Here is a 27,878-nt window from a genome sequence, read left to right as displayed (position 1 = left end):
GAATTACACCTCAATTAAAAAAAAAGGCACAGCAGAGTTCCCTTTCTGTGCAAGTCCAGAAGCAGCTGGATAAAAGCCATGTATAACCATATGTTTTCAACTGCAAAAAGAAAGTTACTAGCATTCTTCTTAAATACATCAAAGATTTTTATCATCTCTAAGGTTTTATCACAGTAACACTTGCTTACCCGCTTTAATTGTGATTGCAGCCCCTGTGCTATGTGCTTTTTTTACCCAATGATTAATGAGCTGTACCTTAGCTCTGATAACTGCTTCCAAGGAAATAAAACCAGTGTAAGCAGTTTAGTGGTTTATTCAACTTTATTCTTTCAATAACAATACTGCTAAATAATCTTTTTCTGTGTTTCAAATGAAGTGGGTTATTCACCTGCACTAAGGCAGTTGTGCTTACTCAAACAAGAATCACCAGTGATTAGACAACTCAGGTATGATGAAACAAACATGAGAAACAGGGCCTTCAAAAATTATTTACATCATTCATAAGAATAAAATATACAATTTTTAATAAAGTATATATTCATGTGTGTTGGAGAATTAGGATTTTGCTACTAATTTCCATTTTCCATTTCAGATTCACACCTAAAAATGCTCCAAGTATAAACATCTGTAAAACTAGTAAACCTCAAAACATGAGAATTTGTAAATAATTTTTCCCACTTACTGCTCTTGTTAGAAAAGGACAATAACCAACTTTTTTTTTTTTTTTTAGTCCATTAAGTCAGAAGTCATTTGGCAAAGCACTTAGGCATATAAGCTAGACCAGAAGATGACAGGAACCAGGCTTCGTTTCACACACTTCTCACACCAGGGTAAGTTTAAGGGGGGGTGAGGGTTATTTTCATTACATAGTAACTAGCATCATAACCACTTTTTCTACAAGTTACCTCAAGAAGTCAAGTGTTCACAATTGTGCCCAAAGTACCAAATAAACAACAGAAGTGCTTACTTCTTTGATCAGCAAACTAACACAATGGTTCCTTTGCTGTGCCCCTTCAGGCTGCTGTTCTAAAGTGGCATCTACAAGAAGTTCTCTATTTCTCAATACAAATGATAAACGCTTGCTTATCAAAATAGTGCAAACAGGAACAAAGAAAAGTGCTGTCAACATTAAGTAAACCGCAGGGGGGGAAAAAGGCAGCTGAACATCACGACCTTGCACCATTGGTTCAGAGAAAACAGTAGTACTCTTCGTCAGACCAAATATTACTACTATTTAACATATCATACTGCCATTACATGGGGAATGGATTTGGTCTTTTATATACCCTCCTTCCTAAAAGTAAATGCGTCTGCTCTTTGTATTGTGCATTAACAAAGTCTAAAGACTTTTTAAAAAAACATTGATCAAATTATTAGAGTAATTAATATATACAATTCTGTCTTCCCTTTTTCCCTTTATTGCTTTCTTTGGAGTGCATAGAAAAGGCCACAGTGACACATGACATACAAAAATCAAGTTTAAGTTTTATGTAAAATACTCAAGTATTTTTAGCATTTATGTATACAAGTTTATTTACCATACACTCTTTCTCACTCTTTCCTCAGATACAGCTTTATTTTTTTGTTGGACAGATGATGTATTTCACCTGTAACATTTGGCACTTAATCCTAGCATAAATAAGAGTATTAGGGGGAGTAAATGTCAGGAGGATCTCATTACAGAACAAGAAACACTGTCACTGCAACACTCCTGTCCTTGGGTGTCACAGTGCAACGGATCATAAAATGGAGCAGGTATTTTGTGTGTTTTAATCTACTATGAAATTGCGCAAGCCTAATTTCAGAGTAGTCTGAAGATGTAAGATAGAATGCGGTACGTCTTCCTCTAAGAGCTACTCCAAGTGCAGATCTTTTCATCTTATTTAATTACTGCTTAGGTCCAGATACTGATTTTTGCTGTGAACATTCCTGCTATTTGTGCTTTCAAAACTTTGTGAAAGGAGCTGTGGAAAGAAACTAAACCATTTACTTAAAGTTATGTTGCAGGATAAAACATAAATTCATGCCTTTGCTTTTATAGGGATAAGGCTTTTATTATATCTTGTGTTTGCAGTTAGCTCTTAATAGGTATTTTTGTTAGCCCCACTACTACCTTCCGGGGAAAAGAGTAGTGATCTGCCAGCTTGCCACAGTCTCAGGCTTCAAATATTCTATGTTTATTTAATTTACTCCTAGATGGCATGGCTTTAGTGCAAGGTATTTCCCCTAACTTTTTTTTTTTCAAAATGTACATTCTGCATTCTAAGGATTTTTCTTCCCTCTCCACTGTAACATGATTTTTTTGGGTGTGTGTGTGTCCCCAAGGTGGGGCAGAGATAATTCACAATATGATCTTCCTCCACTATAACAAGAAAATTAAAATTCTAGTTGGATGGGAATTAATGCTTTGTTGTTTGGTAACTCCCTTCTCCCCTGCTATATCAAAATTTGTAACTGCTTATTACAAAAGTTGCTTCTACTGGGTAAGCCAGTGCTAGCAGCAAAACCCTTACAGCGTATCAAAACGGTGCATCATTCGGCATGAAGTCATTAATAGATAACTGTACAAAGTTACAGAATTCACATAGAATTTAAGTGCATTTGTTAAGGTGATGTTCCATAAAGTACTGTTAGCATTAATTATTCCATTAAAAACTCTTTCCAGTAAAAAAAGAAAATACTGTAAATTAAGAACTATCACAGAACTCTAGAAACCTTGCACCTTAAATAGCTGAGGCCGAATGTAAAGAACTAACAAGGGCTTGAATAAAAATTGCACTTGTATACAAGAACAAAATTTAGCTCCCATGGATAACCTTATTACTTTTCCGAAAAGAAGTAATAAAACAAGTAGCTCATTCCTTATGGCTTCACACAGTGAAGTTCATGCTGAATTGTGCAGAAGGAAGTTTCTCAATAGCTATCTTTTGTGAACACATCGGTTTCATCATCATTCATCCCTCTTTGATAGCGTACTGAAGAGAAGGCACTCCAGTGAAAACGCTTCTTTTTATAGAGATACCATACTAATCCAACAATGAAGACTAAGACAATTAGCAGGGCAAATGCTACAGCCACCCCAGTATGATTAGAACCTGTAACAGAACAAAACAGAAATCGTTACTCTGTAAGAGTTTTGGTAAGGATATTTTGTCACGGGTTGATGCTTAGGTAGCTATACACTAGTATTGCACTCCTCTAGTTGAAGTTAAAGCAAATTGCTTCATCATATTACCAGTCTTCATCACAGAGGAAGGTAGGTTCCTATATGAACCAGCTTTTACAAGCTTATTTTTGATCATTCCATTGTTAATTTCCTAATCAAGTTTAGGTTGGAAGGGACCTTTGGAGGTCAAAAACACCTTGCAAATGCTGCACTTGTTTCAAGGTTTGTGTGCTTCAGACATCTAGTGAGACCCTGGCCTCTCTTGGGAGTGGAAGGGAAATATGCTTCCCTTGGACTGAAAAGATCTTGTTGAGGTCTTCCTTAGCAGCATCAAGTTAAATCTGTTCTTGCATTCCTACTTCAGTGAAAATGTATACAAAATCAGAAAGATTCCACTGCTGCTCAGGAACTTGCCTGCTTAATGCTCAGGGAAATGCTTTCTTCCCTGTACAGGGCAGAGTATGAGGAAGTAATGTGAGGCCTGAATCTTTTTCTGAAGTTGCAGGGCGGCATTTTCAGAAGCCTCCTCAAGACTGAAAACATGATCTGCACTACCTGCTTACTCAGCATCTCGTACAAGCAGAAGTCTTTCTGTTCCCACCTACACAGACTCACCCATGAGAGATGCCCTGTGGTAAGCAGCAGTAGCAACTACTCTGTGCTCTTTTAAGTGGGATTTCCGTTCTCTCCCTTACCCTTTGAGTGCATAGTGGGAGCCAGGAGAAGTAAATTCCTAGATAATTTGTTCCTGAATACAATTTTATGGCAAAACAGCAACAGAATGCTCCTGCTTAGGCAAAGGTACTTGATACGTGCTTTTGTGAACTGCACTTTCAGTATTTCAACACAGACTTCCCCCACCAAAAAAAGAAAATCCTGAATATAATCACTATAAAATTAAGTGTCCCCTAAAAAAAAAATAAAAAAATCAATGCTTCTGTACCTAAAGGAGCTTTACAAACCACTCTGCTTTGGCTGCGACTGCAGTCAACTTTGGACCACGTGCCAGTTGTGGACAGGATAACACTGCATTTCTCATTGACTCCTGCAGTTTTATTTTCCCAGTTGACATAATTAACTGATGAGCCATCAAGCCAGTTCAGGGACTGATCTGTTGGGGAAAAAGTTTGCTTAGTTTAGATCGCCAAAACATGCTGTAATGTTACACAACATCATTCATGATCTATTTTTTTTCTTTATGTTGCTAAAAGAAACAGGACTGACTATCTATGCCGTACATTAAAAGCACTTTTAGCTGTACCTGTTCTCCAGACCTTTAGCATTTGATGCACTTGCAGCTTAACCATTAGGCACCAATGAAAATACCGGGGAAAATGAATTCTAGTGACTTGTGATTATCTTAAGCATGCAGCAGGAAGGGACTTAAGCTACACCAAAGGCCTTTACGATGCCAAATGAGGGATTCCAACCTCAGACAAAAATTACTGTAGGCTATCAGCACTACAATACTGTGTTCTTATTTGAGGATTTATGCATTTTTATTTACCACATGAAACGTTCATGTTCATACATGGTTGCTGCTACTTACCCTTAGAGCTTTGAGTCAGGCCAAGCCATACATTCTTGGTGATGAGATCATTTTCCTTTATGTGTGTGCTCACAAATGCATTTTCTTCAGCATCCACTATAGTCAGAAGGGTTGCTGAAGGATCTAAGGGGAAGGGGAAACTGGTCAGAATTGCAACTTCAGAGATGTTTTTTTCATGGTGCTTGTATATAGAGTTTTCTGTGGGAACAATAACTACAGGAAAAATTTGCTGATCTGGGCTTGTAAAATTAGCTTGAAGTGACCTACAGAACAAAGGCATAAACCTTTCATTCCCTAAAATACAGCATGTTATACAAGACTGTTTCAGATGACTGGTTATTCAAGCAGGTCATACAAAATACGATGGAAGTAAACTTAATGCAGCTGTGGACCACATGGAAGATATTGAAAGATAATGCCACATTCAGAATCACTAGCACTCTGCAAGCAATAAGCCCTTCTAAAAAATATAGTTGAACAAAAGCTCAGCATTTTGCCGAGTCAAGTTAATATCTCAGTCAGTACTTCACTGTGCCTCACATTTGTATATACAGTGTTACAGCAATTAAGGAATAAGAGGAAGGAAAGTGTACACTGGAGACAGGCTCAGTGTGTCCCCATTCTTTCCAAGTATATGTAAAAATAAGCCAGAAGCTTTAACTTAGAGAAAGATCACTTTCTCTTTCAACTGCCAGGCCAGGTAGGACTCGGCAGAAAATTGCATCCAGGACTGGGACTACTTGCACCTTCTCTTTTTCATCCTACATAGCAAGTTTGACTTCACATGATCAGGTAATTCAATAAAAAAAAGTTATAACAGTCACCAGCTTCTAAGCCAAGGTGATTAAAAATTCTGTACATGAGACTGCTTAACATTGTCTTCTGCAATACAATTCCCCACATAGCTTATCACAGGGAGGAAATCCTTTGACATTAAATTCTTAGATATTATGTGCCTTAATATCTATAAAGTACATGCTTTGAACCATTTGATAGGTTAGAAAACTCCCTATTAGCAAGGGAGGCATGGATATAATCAGAAAGCACCGCTAATGGCACTAACTTTATTAATAAGTTAATTGTATGCAAACAAAATTGTTTCCTCTAAACTGTAAGCCTTAAATTTCTGAATCCTCCACCAACGGCTATCTGCATTTTACGTACAGATATCCACGTGCCAAACAATCTTTCAGCATACTGCAGCATTTTATCAAGAGCCTTTATTAGATGTTCAAGGATAAAGCTTGCTAGCGCTTCTTGTAAGCTAAAGCAGCATAAGAGCCCAAAAGCTGAAGTATAACTACTGTAGGTTTTTTGCTTGTTGGGTTTTATTTCTTTTTTAATAGTGGACCAATTACAAGTTGTAATGTGAAAAAGAGTCTAAACATACTCAGTTTCTGGCAGACTTTCTTAGCATCTTCCACATTATATACTGAAAAGTTGTAGAATGCCATGTCAAACGCGTAACAATGGTCCTTATACTGTATCCATTGTAGTGTACCACTGATCCGCGGGCATCCTGGAGCTCTGCTCACTTGGCTTGACTGTAATTGTCTCTCTGCAAAGACAAAGAGATTGGCGTTATTTCTGCTGCAGGAGTTTGTGCGTAGTCTCTCTGTAGTAACAGGACAGCCCGTATCAACAAGGACTACTGCTACCAACAACCATGATTCGATTAGCTTACACTCCTCCTTCCTTGTGTCATGGATCCATTTATTTGACAATGAGCATAAAACAAGTCCCAAAGGCTTGGGAACCATTTTATCTTGCCTTTTAGGGGCTTCTGAAGTTTGTTTTATGTGTTTGATAAGGATTTTGATTCAGTAAAGATACATATAGTTTGACATTCATATCACAGGTGATCAAAAAGCAACCAGGACTGGTTTAGATTTTTACCACTGAAATGAGGAGAATTAATCTCCCTAAAGTGTTTTATCCTTCCTGATCAACAGCTCTTTTTAAAGATGGAATAGTGTAGTATTTCAGCCTTCATTTCTACTTCTATATACAACATGTAAAGACAATATGTAAGACAACTAACAAAACATTAAAAAGAACACTTACTATGTGGAGGGCTATAGCAAATGGCACCTTCAGCAACATTTGTACATTTTGTACGGTTCCAAGATCCCTTAGTATCCAACAGAACACAGTTCTCAGTAGTATTTGAGTTTTCTAATTCCCAGGGATGGTAGTCAAAGTTGCTTCCATCTGACCATTCAAAATTAGCTTTGCTTCCCTAATTAAAGAAAAAAACTCACAACGTTTAAACCACAAGCATATGGTTCTGGTCTAAATCTTGTCAGTCATTGGTAAGTCATGTAGCAATATCACCCTGCAGCGTGATAAATTAAAGTGCAGGTGGCTTTGTTTTCTAAATTCATACTAAACAGATGTTCGATGCAGTTCGCATCTTCCAATCAATTCTTAGCATAGAAATCTTGATTGTTTGTGGGAACTGAGAGAGTGTGGCATGTTTGTAAGTTTAAACTTGCAACGTGCCTTTATTCTGTGGGAAACATTTTACTCAATTTCATCCTTCTATTTAAGCAGTCTGCCTTCCTTGCTATGAACGTTATTATATATGTTGCAAACTGCTCAACTGTAAAGATGGCCTGAGTAAAGCTGGGCAGCTCAGGAATGATTTGCAGCGCTACCGCCTACTTCAGATAGAAACCCATGGCAATGAAGAGTCAGCTGTGGGAAGTGGAGGAAACCATCTAGAGCAAAGGACAGGCCAAGGTAGCAAAGGTATGCATATAAATCACGTAACTCTGCAGAGGGGTATTCCTGCCACTTAACCACTGTGACCAGGTCTGACAATTATTGTGGGATCGGGGTCAGGGCTACAGAATTTTGGCTCCAAGGCTAAGCAGAGGAGGACAAAGATCTGCAGCTGCCTCCTGGGAGCAGGGACCCATAACTTGCTAGAGCACCAGCTCCTGAACTGCCTTGGACAGTCAGTCCTGACCTGGACTGAACAGGCTCCCATACAGCCTTGTCTGACTCTCTGCTAATGGAATCTGATCCTACAAGAGGGCCTTAAAAACTGGGGCCTCTAAAGGTAGTGTTGCAAACTGTGCTTCCTTCTGCTACGAGGAATGATGTGGGACCATTGCATTATTTTAAAATGTCAAGGAATTGGAAAAATATCTTAGTGTGGCTACATACACTATTTCATATACTTAAACATATGTTACACAGCGTTGAAAAAGTAGGTAATTTACTACATGGAACAGAGATTCCGAGAAACTGGAAAAAAGCATCAGAAAATATTTGATATCCTGTGCAGAAAAATTATTTACTAGCTCTGTTATTGATGTCACCAGCAGTATATACTTACATCGTGAACAGACAACCCAAGCCACAGAGGATAGCCATCCTGCTTGACAATATCTTCTAGAAATAACTGTTGTGATTCACTGTGTACGCTTGCTAAATCACTCCTATTTTGTTTGCATTCTCTCAATGCCTCATACCATGTTAACTTTTTCTGAAGGATCCTGTATGTTCTGTTTCCATGTTGAATAGACTCAGGCAATGGAGGCTTGTACTGTTGGGGTCCTATTCCAAAAAATAAGAAAACAAGTCCTGTGCACTTCATTCATGTTACTAGGAACATAAAGCATTAAAATCCATTTATATAACTCAAGCACTAAAGTGTTCAGTACGAGCCACTTAGATCAAGTAAATTATCTTTTGCTGCTTTGAACACTGTGAGCAGTTGATGGGAGGAGTACAGACACATTCCTCCTGATCAGAGTATTAGGGCAGTGATGCACAGACTGACCATATAACCCCAGAAGCCCGGGACAGCTGTGCCACAGTGTTCCGCTGGGAGCAAAACCACAGCCTTCTATAGCAGGCACTGCAGAACTAGGACTTCAATTACGGCCCTCATCCAACACTCCAATATTACACACAGATCTTCTTTACTACTTACCCCTTTCGATTTTACAGGCGAGAATACTGTACACATTATAGTGATGAGCATGCCAACTTTGAGAATAATTATAAATATCCCAAAAGCCGTCAAGATTTACACCAGCAAAAAAATTGTTCTTCTTTACGTTAGGTCTTCCCAGCCTCCAGTTATTGTAAGTCAGATGAGTTTCATCATACCACTTGAGAACTTTATCTGTGGAAAACATTGCATATATATTAAAACACTGGCATTATGTATACAAATACCATTTAACTTTAAATATATTAATGACATTAACAGATATTCACTTTGGAAAAAATGCAGTCATACTCTAAGTTACTGTGAATCAGTTCCATATACAATGCTAAATATGTTAGCATTACTCATCCAGGCCCTTTTACGTCCTGCTTTCCAGGGAAATCAAATCTAGACTAAACAGAACATGGTGGACCCAATTATCACTCAATCAGAAAACATATCCAGTTATTTTCTTTTAGAGGATAAATATAAAACATTATTATAGGTTTGCATCAGTTTGACTTTAGTCAAATACTGAAACATGCACTTAAAGCTGAAAACTTTGTCTCCAATCCAGTAATTCAGAAATAAAAACCTTAAACCTTACCGCTGTCATCATAAATCACACCCAGCCAGACCCACATCGCCAGACCACTGAATGAATGAAGCTGCTCAGTAACAAAGTTATTCTCTTCTTCATCGCGAACACTCAGAACAAACGCTTCTGGGTCTGTTGAAAAAATTTTTAAATTGCTTTCTTACAAATCCACCTTTCAGTTACAAAATAAATTAAAATGTTTTTCCAGTATTGTTGTTAGTTATTACAGACAGGCGAAGAGCGCGTAAAGGCTAGACCTTTATAACATAATAACTGAATTAACAGCGTGAAAACAATTTTCAAAGGTATTATCAACAGTGCTTCCCCTGGTTTTATGCATAACTGAAAGACATCAGCTCCAGAGATATTTGTGGGTCCTCCTGTCACTTCAAGTTGTATGTACTAAAAATTCTCTGCATAGAACATAAAAATATCAATCTTCCATGGTTTTCTTGAACTGCCTAGTAGAGAAACTATTAAGGAAAAGACTGAATTGAAATCAAGTCATGAAAAATAAAAGTTTCTAGAAAGATACATGTCTGAAGTGCCATAAGAAATGGGTTAACGTAAGAAGGGAGCTGTTCTAAGCTTACACTTTGTTCAGGATGGACAGGAAAAGCCCATGTGCTTTTCTGAACTGGACTATTCACAGCCTGTTTACTTTGTTCACCTAAGTGTTCCACACAGCAAGGCAGGGACACACCCCGCCCCGTGAAGTAAATGTGATGGTAAAGCCAGAATGTTGCCAAGGCAGTAACAATTACTATTTAAAATTTGTGCCCTACAAAGAGGAAAAAACCCCCAAACCATCCAATTTTTCAGAGAGCTCAGAATTCAACAGCTCCTAGCCATCTCTAACTCTCCTACCCATGCTCTGGCACTTTCTTATCAGAGTAGTTCAAGGGCAAACAGCACGAGGCAGTACAACACTAATACACGTTTCCAAATGCTACAACCTTTCTCAACACTCGCTCTGCTGTCATTGTAAGAGAGTGACTCTAATCTAAAACTCGTATCAGATACAAGTCGATAAATACCTGTAATATGACAAAGTACTTACTCATTTTCTTGCATAAATGATGAGCTTCTTGAGGCTTCAGTTCTCTCCATCTATTTTTTGTTATTATAAAAGTGTAACAATTGTTTCTAAATGATATCCAGGGTGTATTTTTAATCTTATGTGGGCACTTAACTTGGGTAACTTGTTCATTTTCAGTCTTCTCTAATGAAAGGAAAGAAGGCATTCAGGACATGACTTATTAATAACAACACCTGACACACCACAAACCACTTTCAGGTACCATTTAAAAATACAAAAGACAAATTAAGTGCCATCCTCTAGATGTGCAATACAGTGTTGCTTTCAGTTTCCTCGTGATGGCAATTTTCTTAAAGCAAAAAACCCAACAGTAAGCATTATCAAAGAATACAGATGCTAACAACTTTCCACAATTGTTGTGTTATATAGGTTTAAGAACCTATATCCTACATAAAAAAACCCCTAATCCCTAATAAAAGTGCTAAGTGTGGGCCAATAACTAAAAGCTCCTACTACTTCTCATATGAAGGCAAATCACCATTACAAGTAAGCTATCTCATAGCTGGCAACACATCTTAGTTCTGTGGCTTTATCCAATACTTGAGGAGTGAGAAGGACTCTTCCTGCAGTTGCTTTGACTGCAAGCACAAAACAGTTAAGGATGTCATAATGCCAAGTATACAGTCAGCTGTGACTCAGTGTGTATAATAATGGCTTAACTGTGTCCCCTCGCAGAAAAAAACCCCAAAACCATAACAAGTTATAATGGTCTCATAGGGAAGAAATCTGTGATGATTCCTAAGAAAGATCTTTCTTATTTTTCAGAAAAGGGCTGTGCTACGTATGTATCCTCCCCAAAAGACATCCTGCTATATCCCAACCTGTCTTGCTATAATTGGTATATATTTAGAAGGGTTTTGTGAACTGCATGACTTAAATTTACACCCCTCAGTTCAGTGTCTACCTGCTATCTTTCTTCTCCTTGTAGTCACGTCCCTCCTCCCTGTATTGACTTCCATGTCTGAAGAGATTTCAGGAGGTCCCACCCAATATTAAGACTTAAATAGTAGAGAGGTAAATGAATTTTCTTCCACATGCAAGTGGGAGAGATTAGTATGCAACAATCTTACAGAAACAGTGCAAAGGTAGAATCAGTTGGCAATACGAAGGGTACAGTCTGGCCCACTGCACCCGTGAAGAATTCATTAGTAACTAACATGGATTAAGACCAACAGGTGCATGGCCCCCTATTTGAAGCTTCTTTCTTCTTTTCATGGCATGCAAATCAGCCTGTCTCAGGAAATGTTTTACTTTTGAAGTTACAATCTGGAATTATCACATATGCTTCATAATACATACATACATACATATAATGCTAGGATACATACTTTCTGATACATAGCAAATAGCACCTCGATTTTCAGACGAACAGTCAGAAGTTTTCCAGAAGCCATCAGTATCCAGAAACACACATTCTTCGCTTGTTTCTTCATCATTATCAGACCAGCGACTAAAACTAACATGTTTCCCATCCAGCCAGCCATAATGCTTTCCACCCTAGCATTGTATAAGTAAAAGGGATGAGCTTACATGGTAAAACATATTAGGTACAGAAAATGACATGATAATACATTTACATTGGTTAGACATTTACAGTGTCTCTGGTGAGAACTGTAAGTGTTCCACTGCCCTCGCAACCTGATCTGCTGCTCACAATGTAGCAAGCTTTGTTATTTTGTTTTGCGGTTGCAAACATATGAATTTGCCGAAGCATATGGCAAATTATTCAATGGTGATGTTTTACTACGATGCTTATGGAGGAAGGCCTGCCAATGAGATGTTCAAACTGCATCATTTGCACCTGCACATCAGTGGTGGATATAATTATCTGGTCTCGGAAAACTGGTAATATCTGAGACTAAGGGCCAGTCTCAGTTACTCAACACTGAGTTGAAAGTAATCTATTAAATACTTAACTGATTTACTAAATCAGATGTATTCCTGCCCTGGAGGATGCAGGAGGCATAAGAAAAAACCCCCACATACAACAAGCACACCATCTTTTAAGAGTCTTACATTTAAAAGCTTTCTTCAGGAAATCCCCCTGCTGCTTTGTAATTTAGCTTATCGTTTAGTATCTTTCTTTTGTGTCTATAATTCCAGCACCGGAGTAACAAGTTCTGTTGACCAGTTTCATTATAATTTCCTTTCATGTGACTTTTTAATTCTACCCAAATAATTAAGTGTTGCAATAGTGAAAAGCTGGTGCACGCCTGAGTTGTATGCAGCAAAATTAATCATTTCATCTTCACTTACAGATGAAGACTCAGAAGAGGAGTGAAAACAAGTTGTCTGGTTTCCCCATCTTCGCTGAGATTAAATGCCTGCTTCCTTTTAAAAAACATTCTCCATAAAGTATATTCTCAAATTTCTATTTCCCCCCACCTACTTTGCCTAGAAGACTCGGTAGCCCGTTACTGACATAGGAAGATCATAACACAACAGATGCTGACTGAGCACCATTAACCTTTGTAGGTAAGACACTTCTCAAATTCTAATTTTTTTCTTACAATTATCTCAAGACTGATGCGTTTGACAAAGAAGATAGACCCTGCAAGCAAGCCCAAGCCATTTCATTAACAGCTGAGAAAACTCTCAATCAACAGTGAAGATCTTCAAGAAGTACTCTGGCTAATAAAGGCAAAGTAGGTACCTCCTGCATTAATTTTTTCCAAAGACAAAACAAACAGGAGAAAAAAGAAAAACCCACTAACCTGTCTCAGGGATGTCTCCCTCTAGGGAGACACAGGCACAAATAACATGAATTAACAACAGACTCTTAAGTTAGGCTTCAGAAACGTACCTCCAGAAGTGTTCAATGATTCATTTTGGATTTTATTTGCCACTTCTGGTTTCTCCCTTTTAAAACTGATTTTGGGTTGTCTTTCTAGAGGGGTACTGTAAACAGTGGTGATGATACCAAACAGCATATTAATTACTCATTTGTTAACAAGAGACAAAGATGATTCAGCAATCTATGCTGCTGCCACTCTACAATATATCCCTTCATCCTATATTCTGTGAAAAGACCTGTCTCCTCATCATCAGTCCATCCAGTACAGTTCAAGAAATATGTAACTTGGAGAACTGAAGATTTAGAACATTAATCTTGAGACCCTCCAGATGTTATCCCTAAATGAAAACAGTTACCCCAGAAATTAATTTTTCATTGCATTTCTTTATCCCAGTTTCTATTTCACACAACTCTAAAAATTACCTTAAGCCACAGTCCAAGGGGAAAACAAAACTTACGTCTCTGCTGAAGAGTCCAATCCACAGCGGGTAGTTATGAAGGGCAGCCTGAACAGCAAGAAAAGCCTGCTGGAACTGATCTGTGATGCTAACCAGATGCATCTTGCTATTTATGCATGCAGCCATTGCATCATTCCAGGATAAATTCTTCAGAATTACCATGTATTGAACATTTTGATAACTCAGTCTTTCATCAAGGACTTGCTCTGTCTGGTTATCAGCAGTTCCTATGTGTAAGAAAGAAATCAAGTTATTAGGTGGTTAAACACTGGAATACATTTTGAACTAACAATTTCTCTGTAACAAACAGAAAAAAGAAAATTCTTAGCCAGTAGATTATGCTAATAACTACAGTCAGAAGCAAATATCTTTGACACTTTAGATAGTTAAAAGTAGCAAATCTAAAAAGATGTGAACTTAAATTGAGAGAAAGATACATAAAAATAGCTTGGCTGAAAATATTTTTTTTTTCCTAACAGCTACATAATGTTAAGAATTCTATTTATTGAATTAAAACCATATTCTACAATTTTAATGAAATACATGAATGGGAGAGAGTGACCGCTCTCTGCTGCAATACAGCAACAGCTAAACTTGACTCATCTCTGTGGAGCCTGTGCAGCCACGAAACTTGTCTATGCAGATCTCATTACAGCACAGTCCCAGAAGTCCTTACCACCATCCGTGAATATAGTGGGAATTGATTTTGCCTCCACAAGTGCTTAACTAATTGCAGAAAACGCACCTTGCATAGGGAGGCGTACAGTTCACTATTTGTGCTCTAAGCACTGAGTGTTACCACAGTTATCAGCATCATACTTGAAGGCATACAGCTCAGTGATGCATAGCAACTATGGTTAATGAAAGATGCAAACATTCCCACGGACAGTAAATTAAAGCATCCAAACCTGGTAACCCCCAAAATTTTATAGACAACCAGAATTAAATTGGCTCTCCAAGAGGGAAAAACCCCCTGACATTTAAAATATCTCAAGCAGGAAAAGGCTCATTGAGAGAAGAGGAAAAAAGGAAAAAGAAAAAAAACCCTCTATAAATAACAGTATATAAATGGCTGATTGATAGGCTGACACGGCCATTTTCCAAAACACAAGATGACAGAAAATTAACATTAATTTGGTATTTACAGCTTTCAATAGATCAGAAAAGTGACAAGGCTGAAAAAGCAGTTTGTGTCTGCTGCCAAATGCTTTCACTTAGTAAACAGCTACAAAAAAAGAACCATGGAACCAAGGGTGCATCACACATTAAGGGGTACCAAACTGGAAACAAGGTAGTAAGTAAAGCATCCATTTCTGAAAGAAGTAATTGCTGATAATTAACATCTCACAAAGTTCTGCAAATCACAATCATGCCAAGATTTCCAAGGAACATGAATTGTCATCTTCTCTAGGATAAAGCCCTAGGCAGCTTGGACTCTCTCACAGCTGTCCCTGCAACCTGCTGAGGTTCCTTCCAACCCAAGTTATCTTTAGGTCCCCAATACAATGATGACACAAGACTAGACCATACCAGGACACATTCTTTGGTAGTCCAAAACCCTTTCTCCTTACACCTTCTAAGGCTGTGGCAAGGAAGAAGTGCTTAGTATTTTAGTCAACCCAGACTAGTAATATATTGATCTACACAGCTATATTGTCAATCTCCTGTTAATAAAATCCCCCTTTTCAAATTTTTATGACTACATCTTTTCCATCCAGACTTCTAATCTGGACACTTGGAATTTCTGAAGTATCTGACACTGAAATAAAGATTTTTTTTGCATTAAAGGGGGGGTAGGGTCAGGGAAATCTCTTTGCCTACTTGAGAATGAAGAAGGTGGGCATATTCTTAGTGTTTTGCATACCTCTCTGTGGTTTTGGTTTGGTTTTTCTGTTTTTTGGGTTTTTTTTTTGGGGGGTGGTTGGTTGGTTTTTGTTAGTGTTTTGGTTTGGTTTTTTTTAGAAGATATCATCTTAGTTACTTAAAAGGATTATTTACATAAAGGAACATACTCAGAAGTGGGTATGCTGAACATTAGCCCATAGCAGTAATTAAATGCGTATAATGGCGACATGCGTTTGATCTGATTCCAGTAACTGGTATCAACCAACCCACACAGCTACATCAGAATATTATTTTTAGTTCAGATTAAGAAAACCCACTCACGCCAACAGATCCGCACAAAGCTACTGAATGCTGCATCACTCCTATTATCATTCTCTGTGTATGGTTTGCTCTGGGGAGACTGATTTCAACATTAAGAGTACATGATACGTCATATTCTAATACTGCTAAAAACCAAAGGATATGTTTAAGGAGGATGGAAATATTGTAGGATTCCTTCCCAGGACTTCTCACTTTCAGAGTTCTGAAGAGGAAAAAGGAGTCACTTCTTCCACCCCTTGATCTGCATGACCACTACACCCACAGAATGTTAAAGCCCTGTCTGCTGAAGTATTGCTTCACTGAAACAACACAAACTCTCCCAGGAAAACAGATTCCCTCTGAACTGGACTAAGAAAAATAAAAGGGAAAATTCTGAATAGCTGACAAATTAGGTTCCAGATGATCCTCCACAATTTTTTTTTTTAATTTTCAAAATTTAACTACTCAGTCTCTACAATAATCTTGCTCTTCAAGTGCAACAATTTACAGGCATTAAAAGGTCTCCTGGCATACACATCTTAACTGTGAACTCTGGCTTTAATTTATTTTGACTCTTCAGACTTACCTATAGGCCGCTGGCATATACCCAAGAAGTGCCTGTCAGCACAAGCAGTGAAATTCCATGTTCCAACATACTGTGATTTGGGATCATTAAGGATTACACCGCACTGATTGTTAAATTCTTCATCAAAAAGCTGAAAACCAGAGATATGGTTATCAGACTCAAATAAGGCATAAACATACTTTAGTAGAGAGGGTGAAGTAACATGAGGCTAGGAGAACTCGAGCTGTCTGAACTTGTTTAAGCAGTTTCAAAGGAGTGATGCAATTCAGCTTACCAATTTTACAAACACTACCAGGTGCCTGGTCTCAAAAGGAATTCTTAAGTTAAATAAAGGGGAGAATATTAAATGAAGTGATTTTAAACTTAAAATAAATCTGATTTGTAGTGTGGTTCGATTACGTTTATTATGCTTGCTGCTCTACCCAAGGTGAAGCAAAGTACCAACATATAACGGTTTACAAATGCATTCTAAGTGTAACTGAACCAAGAATTATTGATGACAGCTTTTTGATGACTGTTTTCATCTGGTCTTTAAATTGCAAACAGAAGTTCCAAAAGAGTCATTAAACAGTTGCTTCAGCTTTTCTTGTTCACCCTTCAGTGCTTTGTATGTTAGGTCAGAAGCTGTCATCCTGTTAAAGGTAAACAGAACTCCCTTACTGTCATTCACCTTTTTTTTGCCAGTTAAAACCAGTAACTGGGGGATTTGGTCTGTTCCATATTTATTTTTTTTATTTTTGGTAATGCAGTCAATATTCCAAATGTCCTTACTCAATAGTCAAGGGAAGTCAAAAGTCAGAACTTACATCCAGTGGAATTTTCCTTAATCTTCCTGTCAGGAGTGGGTGAAAGTTACTATACAACAGTCTGCTCTCATCTATCCATTTGTTTTCCCTTGTGCTGAACAGAAACTGCAAACCAATCCAAATATCTTTTGGCATACCAGGAAGCAAGGATGTTATATAATCTGTTGGGCAGAACAGTAAATGTACATATTGTGGTTCAGACAACAACAGTGAACATCTGAAAAGACACATAAATAAGATAATGCAACCCCTGTTTGTATTAACTCAATCATCCCTTCCTTCTGTAAGATAACACCTTTCATGTTGATTTTATTGGAAAGGAGCAGACTTGGCATTTCTTCTCCAAATTCTCAGCTGAGGAGCAGGTACTGGATTTTAGCTGTTTCTCTGCCCACTACTTTGTATTCTTGCACTGAAAATCAAAATTTCAGAAGCTGCTTTTCCACAGGTCTGAGAGACCTTCTATTGTCCACCTGCAGAGATAACAGAAGAGCTCCCTCCCACCCTCTCTGAATTGATGGGGGAGGTCTTATCTCCCATCTTCCTCTCCTACTGACCATAAATCAGAACCATTTCTTGGATTCTGGCAGCATTTGCCCACCCCACCATCAAAGAAAGCAGGACCAGACAAAAGAAGTCAGGTTTAGTTGGAAAAAACATTGAGCCAGGAAAACCTTAAACCAGGCCCCTCGGAACGAGCATTCTGGCACGAAAAAATGGGCTTCAGTAACCCCCAGGCACCAAAGGCACTCGCTGAGTCTGTCTAGATTGGGAAGACAAATTGGAAGCTATGTAATTAGCTACTGCTGAAATGTCTTAACTATTGGCCACATGCCAGACTAGCCGCAGCCTATTTTCTGAGCTAGACAAAGGCACTGAAGATTTAGGGGGCTAGCCACCACCTCATGCCACCGGGAGGAGCAGAAGCAGCTCACAGAAAGAGATATGTTTCTTTAAGAGGACGGTGCCTTCTTTCCATATATGTGGCCTCCACTACAGGGGGGAACGAAAACAAACAAGAAACAGTAACAAACACTTCCATATGCATAAAACCAGGCAAAAAGATCTTGCTATGTAGCACTTCAGAATGGCTATGCTTTGACAATCTTGAAAGCATCCAAAAAGAACAGGTCACAGATATGAATATTCCTGTGTGGTTACAACCCTATTTCTCCCCAATAAGTGCAGTAAAAAAAAAAAAAAATTAAAAAAACATTCAGCTGCTGCCTGCAGGTAGACTAGTGGCCTCCCTAGTCTACTTTCCACATTCCGTGGGGCAAGAGGTTATTTGCTTATAAAGCAAATATGCACCATGCGCACTGCAGAATTCAACGGAGCTCCTTCAGATGTACCTGCAGAGAACTGTTAGCTATCCACAAGACTGTAAATGCAAATACAGCTGTCTCATTCATCAGTTTATCACTGAACATTACTTGTAGCCAATGTGAACGCAATTCTTCCTTGCTGCATTTACTTCAGTTACTCTAGCCTACATGTCAGCTGAGAGGCCGGTCCCAAAGGTGGAACTCTGTGTTTTGCAGTCTCGCTGCCTTCCATCCTCCTACACTGCTCTGGAGAGCTTGCAGGTTGTCAGTTTAGACACACTGCCACCTTAAGTTGCCCAGCACACTTAGACACGAGGGTCCTATGTGCTCAGGCAGGCACTGTGTTTGCCATCTAGGTCCCGCACAGACAGCTGAGCTTGCCTTGGAAACCTAAGCTGGTTTTTATAGTGCAAAGTCTACAGTCTTAGTTATGTTTTAACTTGGAAAGCAAAATGTGGGGATTTTTCACTCAGTGGTGACCCTTTTAGCCTCAATCTTTAATACAAGGTTTTACAATTTTTTATTTTTAGAACCGGTTAAGCTCATACAGAGAAGCTGCTCTTCAAACTGGCTCAAATGTCTACTGACTGCATTTCTATGTTAGGTTTCCAGTGATGCAAACAACAATAGACAGCACATTTTTAACTGGTCTTGGATTTTTAGAATGCTCCCAGTATGCCTCTAGATAACCAAGTGATTTTACACTCAAGTTCTTAAGCAGAACTATACTGAACTTGGAAGAGAAGCCGCATACTAAAAGTGCCCCCAGCTCACCATCGTACCTTGCTCAGCTTGATTCGAGATAGATGGAAGAGAGCCTCCAAAAGTTACACACTTTTCATTAGCTGCACTGAATGTTAAATATTCAGGCTTCATCTTTAGAAAACACTGCAAAATAAACATAATGAAACTGGTTTTCATCATACCATTGCTTCCCAAGAAATAACTCATAAGAAAATGTTCTTAAAACAACCCTGAAAACTCGCTACTTATTTCCTGCAATAACATATAATTACTTTCCTCAGAAAGCAAGGGAACTGATCCTAGCTACACACATTTCTTATTAGATTCAACAGAACAGCTAAATATAAAATAATCCCACTGACTAACTCCCCCTTCACTGAAGATTAAAATTCAGTAATTTTTAATTGGCTACATCAAGATCATGTACTGTTTTAAGAATGAGAATTCACACGTGAACTCTGAAGTCAGATAGAGTTGGGCCAGGAACCTGTATTGTAATAATAACCTATTGGGAGAAACTACACGGGAACTCAAAAGCTATGTTCTGCAACGATGTGAAGTAGATTTGCAAACCTTGGCACAATGTAATATGCAGATCTGACACACAGTCCTTATGGGCCGAATAACAGCGGGCAAAGTAACAGCACTCTCACTAAAACTTTAGATGACTGCCTTAAAACATAGTATATGTTTTATATACTATATACTATACTATGGCTTCTGACCTGTTGGTTCATTTTTAAAAGCTGCCTCTAATTCTTAAGTGAGTTAAGTCCTTAAGGCAACTTAGGAAGTAGAGTGCCTGCCAGCTTGCTGCCTGCCTATGATTACTCAGTGAGAGAATCAAGACACTTCTTCCTTCCTCCAAAGCAGAGCCCAAGATTAGACAATATAACCAATGTTCTTGGACCTAAACTTGCATTGAAAGGCTGAAAGTTACTGCTTTGAAATTAAGAAATCATCAGCCCTGAATAAGAGACAGCGAAGTGGGGAACTTGATTTTAATCAGTACACACAGTTTTCAAAAGCCACCTCCTAGTCCATTCCTGAACACAGGGGCTACCTCCTCACCTCTTTCAGCCAGGCACTCTAGCTTAATGGATTATGAAAAACAGACAAGTTTGATTGATCTGTATTATCTCTGTACCTTATTCCGGAACCGACCCCAACCTTTTGGGCATTTTCCTCTAACCGGGCGGTAACTGGGATCGTGTTTCTCTAGTAAGGAGGCATTATTTTTTTCACAGATGAAGGGCAGCTTCACATTACAGTTAACTGGGTAGTCTGCAGAAATAGAAGTTGTAAAAAAAGTTACGTGGTAAGGCCTATCACACTCCAAATTGCCATCCGTACTTCATGACATGACAAAGACCAGTCTGAAGTGAAGCCCTTCTCAGTGCAACCACAGTGAAGTACTATGCAATCTAAAGCATTAAAATTAACATGAGAGTAAAAGACAAATGTAAACGCTTTATGCCAGACAGTAATACATTATTCCTAAAGATCCAGAGTCTGATCCCTTACTTCCAGTAGTAACACTTCATATAGGCAGAGACAGCTTCAAAACAGAAAAATCATGAAATAAGATTTGGAATATGAGGACTAATCTCATATTCTACCATACAGAGTATGTGACCAAAAGGTCATTAAAGCTAAAAAGAATCTGGCCTGTACTGCTCTACATCACTCCTACAATAACTGGACTGGCTTCCTAGTCAGCAGCCATTTTTGGCTAATAGGGGTGAAAACAGATCGCCAGCATACAACAGAATAATGGGAAAAATGTGCTTTAAAGTGGAAATAGTAGTAGACAAGAGGAACTCCAAGGATTATGCATTTTCCCCAATATAAAACAATGATGGAAAAATAAGAAGCTTCAAGTACCGTGGATTTCCATTGCTTTGTGTACCTCTTCCAGTATGACTCCATTACCAAGTGAAATCTGCACCTCCAGATGCATATGCAAGTATTCAGTCAAGCTCCTCTAATTAAAACAACTTTAAGACTTAAATTCCTGAGTCCCGAGTACGTAGCATAAACACAGAAAGGTAACCACCAAAACCAGATTTCACCTGATTAATTCATGTCACAAAAAATGACGATCAATCACAAAAATCTGTCATCTGAATTCAGGTTTGCCTCTGGTGTTCAAGAAATTTTACCATGGCTTCTACCATAAGTAAGAAATAAATGATTCAAAATTCAGATTATCAAGAAGCCACTCTCTCCTAATTCTACATCATTTTGCATTCGATGTAAGAGTTTGGGCAGAATAGTAATTACTTTTTTTTTTCCCAATAATGACAGAAAGGAGTGAAAAAAATAGAAACAGCCTTACCTCTATACCAGTTCTTTCTGGAAACATACCAGCAATCTCTCAGGAATCGATCATGGAAGCGTGAAAATAACTGTAAACTGGATACAAATATTTCAGAGTCAATCTCCAATCCAATGTGATCTTCAAGTGGAAACTGTGATAGCAACAGAGCCAGTGCAAACAAAGATTTGGGCTGGTAACTGTTTCTAAGAGATGCCCTACAACACTGGAAAGGTCAGAGGGGGAAAAAACTAGACTAGGAACAAATATGTGGTAGGTTCAGTAGGTATGTATTGTGCCCAAATAAATTTTGTTGAGATCTGCAGAACGAGGAGGGTAGGAGGGTATTTATCACCATGCTGCAATTGCAGCACACTGTCAGGACAAGTGAGGAGAATGGGCAGCGGCCCATTTTATTTTCACAGTAGTATACTGCTATAGTATTCTGGAAAGTGAAGAATTTTCCTTGTAAGAAGCCACCGATCGCTCGCTGCAGCCATGAACGGCACAATGCAGGTTTGCTGTGAATCATCTCAGCTCTGCAGGGCTGTAATATAAGCCCTTCAAGACTCTGGCACTGCCTAACTGGAAAAGTGATGTCTTAAACAAATTTCCCATTCTCTGTTCTCAGGTATTTCTCATGTCCTCAGAGCCAACAGAAGGATTTTTTTCAGAACTTTTTTTTCAGTTCCCCAATTATTAACAGAACATAGAAGGCTTAAAAAAATGCAATAAAGGTATGTCAAAGATCAACCCAATACACTAGCTACTAGACCACAGATTTCAAGGATTCACATGACAAGACAGCCTGAAATACAGAGGCTCTGACAGATGCACAGGAAATGAGATTATGAATTCAGTTATTAGTAAGTTATTATGAATTAAACTTTTGATGCCGATAATGCTTGTAATGGGAATAGAACCCCGAATTTAGCAGTTAATTAAAATATTTCAATAATATTTTGAAATATACTCACTTTCTAATTGTACACCCATACTGTCTTAACTGCTATATGCACTACATAGTTCTGCTCCCTCTGTTTTAGGTACTCTATGACCTAAGTTTAGCACAGCAAGAACAGATGCAAGTACATGTGAACAAAACAAGAGAACAGTGGTCACTGAATAATGCTGAATTTTTTTCCAGATTAGTTCAAATTATTTTTCTTACTTCTTTGAGATGATACAGAAGTAACCTTTCACAATTTTGGGGATAAATTATTTTCCTTTGGAAACTATTCTAGTTAAATATATTCCCAAAAAGCAAAAAAAAAAAGCTTACAATAAAGCATCCCATAATTATTCTACATACGGTGAATGATAGCTGTAGCCATAATCAATGAACTTCAGCCACCACTTCTGTTCACTGTTTGATAACTGTGGAAATAAAGAAAAAAACCCCAGTATTTTACAACCCATAGAGAAAGAGCTCCAGACTCTACTAAGGATAAATCAATGACAAAATTAATTTTGCTTTAAAATGTTCTAAAATATGCAGGAATTAATATTCTTCAGCAATAGGAAAGGATACAGTAAAAGACCAATATGCCATGTAGATGGACCCCTGCAACTACTAGAAAAAAAACGGAGGCAGTGGGTTTGGGTTGGTTTTTTTTTTCTCCATGTTGTTAAGGCTACTCTTAATTTTAAATTTTTTTTACAAAACTGACATCAAAATAATTCTCTTTCAACTCATCTTTTCCTTTTAAGTACAATTAAAAACTATTAAGGCCAAGAAAAATAAAGAAATTAAGGATTAACATTTTCTAATGAAAAAACTGGCAAGAAAATTTCCCATTAGTGGAAAGTATCTGTTAGACAGATTAGACCCCCTTACCTTTTCTATTTGAGACAGTATTGTCCGAAGTTTTGGGTAAGACTCCACAGAGGCTAAATCACTATCATTTTTCTGACAGTAGAAAATAGCTTCCTGGAAGCTCAGGTTTTTATCCGGTACAAACCACAGCTCTGCTCCATCAACAACAAGTGGGGCTCCATGAATTCCAATTTCATCTATGCAGAAGAAATACCACATGCATAAGAAATCAATTCTGAAAAACTCATTCGCTATTTTTCTGAATGTAATAGGAAATTTCAGTTTGATACTGGGAAAGAGCCAACACTCCTTGCATTCTGAGCTCTCTCAGAATCAAATTTAACTAGTCATGACCTTTGCTGGTATCAAACAGGTATTACAGTAATAAAATAACAAAACTAACAAAAGAATTAACAACTATATACATGTAGCAGAATATGCAAAAAGTCAGTTTACCTGGTATATACCACTCGGGTGTCTTTGGAGTGCTACCTGTCCAGGAAAAAAGGAATAGTTACTTCAAGATTACCTTCTACAAGACTGTGGTCACCAATAATGGAAACAATGAATTGTACTCATGCTTCTCAGTATGCATAATAGAAAAAAAATAAAAGGAGAAGGAAAACATACACAGGTTTAATAAAGTAAGCTGATGTAAAACTAATGGGAGTTTGGCACACCTCAATCTTAAATATCTGTGGGGTTTTTTCTTCCAAGCAGAATACAAAGTATTCAATCTATCACTACCTCCCCACAACAAGGAAGTTTCATCCCCTGAAATGCCTTTTAACAAAGAACCAAAATGTAAAAGCCTACTGGATTACAGTACTTTTCATACTGCCTGGAGAAATGTGGATCTGTGCAGATATGCCATGACATTCTTTTGTATTCCCAGTCCTCTGTCTCACTATAACAAAGAGTTAGTACACAGTTTTACCAGAAGGCAGCTAACTCACCTAAGGCTGAAGCAAACTGTAGACCCAAGATCTCTGTAGTAACAAATATTACTAAGAAAAATTAAGTGAAGTCCACAAAGGCTGCAACTCAGTGGCTTATATCACCTCACTTAATAAGAAGCCACTTCTCACTTCATGGGACAAGACAGAATATGGGAGCAGTGATACTGCATCCTCCTCATGGTCATTTTCCGATACATTTTTGAATGTTTTAAGTGCATGTCTGTTTGTATGTGACACAGGTGAGACATCTCACGTGCTGTCCTCTTAACAGTTCAGAGAGGAAATGATAAAATACTGTTTGTGAAGTTTCCGAGTTTAGGCAAAATTGTCAACGCAGTGATAATAAACTCTTTTATATGAATAAATGGATATAACAGCAGTTTACCTTTTGTTATCTGGCAGACCCATTCAAGTTTAGCTTCACAATCGAAAGGCTTGAAGTAAAATTCCAGGTCTCTGCCTTCATGAAAATAAAATCTCCAAAACGATCTCCTTGAAAACTGCGAGGTCTGTATAAAAGCAGAAACAGAGAACTGAGTGAGTATGGCATAGGCCTCTGAAATGTAAAATGAAACTATTAAAAAGGCACTTTGGAAAAGTCAGTGTGTTTTACTGTGGTGCTAGTCTCACAACTTATTTTGCAAAAAATGAGCAGATACAACTGTAACTCCCCACAGTAGCCAGTCTTGTGAAGCGGTTAGGTAAAGGGCCCCTTCAAACTGCTCTCCTCTTTTCTAAAATCCTTAGTAGCTTAATGCCAACAAATTCTCAGCCTGGGATCACGAACACAGGAAAAGAGCACGAGGGGAAATGGCTGTCAACAGAAGCAAAAGGATGCAACTATCCTTCCTTTCCTTCAGTAAATCCTAAAAGCTGAGGTGATTCTGATTAAGTTAAAGGAGTGGACGGTACTGTAATGATCTCATAAAAATCAGGTGATGCTTCAGAAAAGTTAAAGGCCATTTTAAAACTCATGCCATCAAAACTAAATTAAGCAATGAAGAACTAGGAATTAAGCAGAGGCCTGAATCAGAAACCAGACGTGCCACTTACAGTCTAACTTCACAAGTAAACAAGGAAATACACACAATAAACACAAACACACACTCTATCCGGGCTACAGCATTCCCCTACTTCAGGCTTCAAACATTTTTTTTAATTTGCAGTTCAGAAAAACTAATCTAAATTTTAAAAAACTAGTAGGGCTCTGTTTACTTTTTTGGTTTACACTGCGTGTTACATCCTTAAGTGTTATGTGTAATATACAAGACATACACGGTATGGCATTATGCAATAGAAAATAGCATTGTTACTAAGTATTCTGCAGTTCAAAAGAAGTCTTACGAAAGGTTACCATTAGCACAGCACTTGGTACATAAAAAAATTGCTTGAATAAGGGAAAATCAATAATAGCTGTAGACTGATAAAGGGAACACTAGTAACTTTTTCACGATGCAAAGAAAACATCCCAGCACTAAACCTAAATCCAATATATGGCTGGCAGAAGTATTTTTTCGAAGTACTTCCATGTAAAAATATGCATGCTATTATTAGAAACCTGGAAACTAACCTTTAATGCAGCACAGTCTCTTGTATCATATTCGTCTTCCAGATAATCGAGCGGCATAACGACACTAGTTACCTACAGAATAACAGGATGAAGCAATTATTACTTTACAACTATTTTTGTTATGGTAATCCCCAGAGATAACCGTTCAAACCTGGGATCCCATTACATTTATCACTTCTAAAATATGTGTTAAATGGCAGTTACTGTGTACCTGTTGTTATGGCAGGGGAGAGGGAAAGAACTCACAATTTCGGGCAAATCAGTTACAGTGAAGAAGATATTTTTAGAGAAGTCTTACACAGCAAGGAGATGAAATGATAAACCCTCCCCTCTGTCGAGGCATGAAGGTATCTTGTTCTCTCCACCAGTTTTTAGATGTCTACTACTATATTTCTGTTGAAATGTTTTAATGCAATACAGACAGAAATCAGGGTTAATCTTATTAAAGATATGTTTTTAATTAGAAATCTGCCGGGATGGCAGCTCTTAAGTGCACAATCTTCTTCTGAATTATTCATCTGTTGAAGGATCTGCCATATTTTAATTAAAATATTTATCAGTTTGTTTTCAATCCGGTCCAAACTGAAACAAATCAGGACATGATATTTATGGATTAAAAGTCAACTTACAGGTTTATCATCACTCCATTGCCAGGTTCCCAAAGAATCTGGACTCCTCTTATTCATTCCAATCCATACCCATCTGTCATTGCTGTAAATAAACAAGATAAAATCTTAAACCAAGTTTATGGTTCATCTTATTTAATAGAAAGACTGACTTATGTCATGGCATTACTTAGGATCAAGCAGCAAAATCAAAGCTTTATTTCTGCAAGTTGCAGCAGTTCAAAGAGAGAACGGGTATAAGGGCTAGGACCTCTTCTGCACTTTTCTTTAAGAAGATCTGTAAGTTGTCTTTCCCTGATCATAGAGAAAACTAACTAAATCAGGTAATTCCTTTGTTTGCTGCATCATCACTCCATCAGTTGTCACTCAATATAAAGGTCTCTTTTCTACACTTTTCTTCCGAAACCATACGCACTGTCTATTTGGCTTGCCTCTCTTTCTCTTGTCGATATCAGATCATCTCTCTCTGCACCACCAGCTCAAATACACCCTTCCTCAAACCACACAAGAACTACTCATACAGAATAACTGGCTTTGTATTTCCCTTATGTTTGTCAGTGATACAAAACAAACCAAGCATGGGCACATATTTCAGTTACGCACTTTCACAGAAGAGGCATAGTCATAAACAAGCATGTAACACCACTAACCCCAATGCTTACATAAAAGAATGGCATTCAAAAGAATGGCAAGTGACAAATTCAAAGCTTCAGCTATGCTCCAAGACACAAAGTTGCCCCCCAAAATAGGTTGGCAATGTAAATACTTAAATCCACATTAACAGCCTCTACCATACGAAGATAAGGATAATACAACAAAATTAAATACATGCTAGTCAAACTGCAAGGTTAGTTTTGTACTGCAGCCTCTACTTCTCAAAGTATCAATTTTGTGCTAGGTACTGAAGTTTATAATAATTCACTCCAATCCACTACCCTGCCCTAAAAAGGCAACGAACACTTTTCTGAACAACGGTTAATTGGAAGAGCAAAGGGGAGAAAGACCATGAGTTTTCTATGAAATCACAGGCTATGTGAAACCCTACTGCGATAGAGCTGTGGAAAAGGCACTCTCATCAAGGTGGTCTGACAGCGATTGACTGACACCACAGTACAGGACTCCTGTAAAACTGTATCAGGAGTACTATTCCATAAATTCATGCTGTTCCAAATACAGAGGAGGAATTATAGGATATTTGAGGAAATCAGAGTTTAGGTTATTAACAAGAATTAAGGATTTACTTGTCTAGCCCTGGCAAAGACAATAAAAGGATAAAATTATTCTTTACAATATATCAAGAGACTAAACCCCCAAGTAGAGGTGCTATTTGAGCAAAAAGGCCATTGTGTCTGAAGGAACCACAGCTCAAAAACAAAT

General features: G+C 38.0%; 1 protein-coding gene across 1 annotated transcript in view; it reads right to left on the bottom strand.

Annotated features, from left to right (window-relative positions):
* Positions 1–302: 302 nt before the first annotated feature.
* Positions 303–27,878, bottom strand: part of LY75 (lymphocyte antigen 75) — a 46,497-nt gene continuing 18,921 nt past the window's right edge. Inside the window, exons 14-35 of the mRNA XM_055812252.1 lie at positions 26,505–26,586; positions 25,876–25,947; positions 24,691–24,814; positions 23,803–23,838; positions 23,368–23,543; positions 22,843–22,907; positions 21,552–21,628; positions 20,361–20,497; positions 19,252–19,357; positions 17,145–17,305; positions 16,339–16,468; positions 13,608–13,834; positions 11,684–11,852; positions 10,317–10,478; positions 9,266–9,388; positions 8,659–8,853; positions 8,059–8,279; positions 6,780–6,954; positions 6,106–6,273; positions 4,716–4,838; positions 4,110–4,277; positions 303–3,095 (exon numbers count right to left, since the gene is read on the bottom strand). Coding sequence (XP_055668227.1) covers positions 2,914–3,095; positions 4,110–4,277; positions 4,716–4,838; positions 6,106–6,273; positions 6,780–6,954; positions 8,059–8,279; positions 8,659–8,853; positions 9,266–9,388; positions 10,317–10,478; positions 11,684–11,852; positions 13,608–13,834; positions 16,339–16,468; positions 17,145–17,305; positions 19,252–19,357; positions 20,361–20,497; positions 21,552–21,628; positions 22,843–22,907; positions 23,368–23,543; positions 23,803–23,838; positions 24,691–24,814; positions 25,876–25,947; positions 26,505–26,586 — 3,079 coding nt within the window. The 3' untranslated portion in view covers positions 303–2,913. The remainder of the gene's footprint in view (positions 3,096–4,109; positions 4,278–4,715; positions 4,839–6,105; positions 6,274–6,779; positions 6,955–8,058; positions 8,280–8,658; positions 8,854–9,265; positions 9,389–10,316; positions 10,479–11,683; positions 11,853–13,607; positions 13,835–16,338; positions 16,469–17,144; positions 17,306–19,251; positions 19,358–20,360; positions 20,498–21,551; positions 21,629–22,842; positions 22,908–23,367; positions 23,544–23,802; positions 23,839–24,690; positions 24,815–25,875; positions 25,948–26,504; positions 26,587–27,878) is intronic.

This window comes from Falco peregrinus, chromosome 8, assembly GCF_023634155.1.
Source record: "Falco peregrinus isolate bFalPer1 chromosome 8, bFalPer1.pri, whole genome shotgun sequence".
NCBI classification, from domain to species: domain Eukaryota; kingdom Metazoa; phylum Chordata; class Aves; order Falconiformes; family Falconidae; genus Falco; species Falco peregrinus.
The sequence above is the reverse complement of the archived record's forward strand: the minus strand, read 5'-3'. Positions and strand labels throughout refer to the sequence as shown.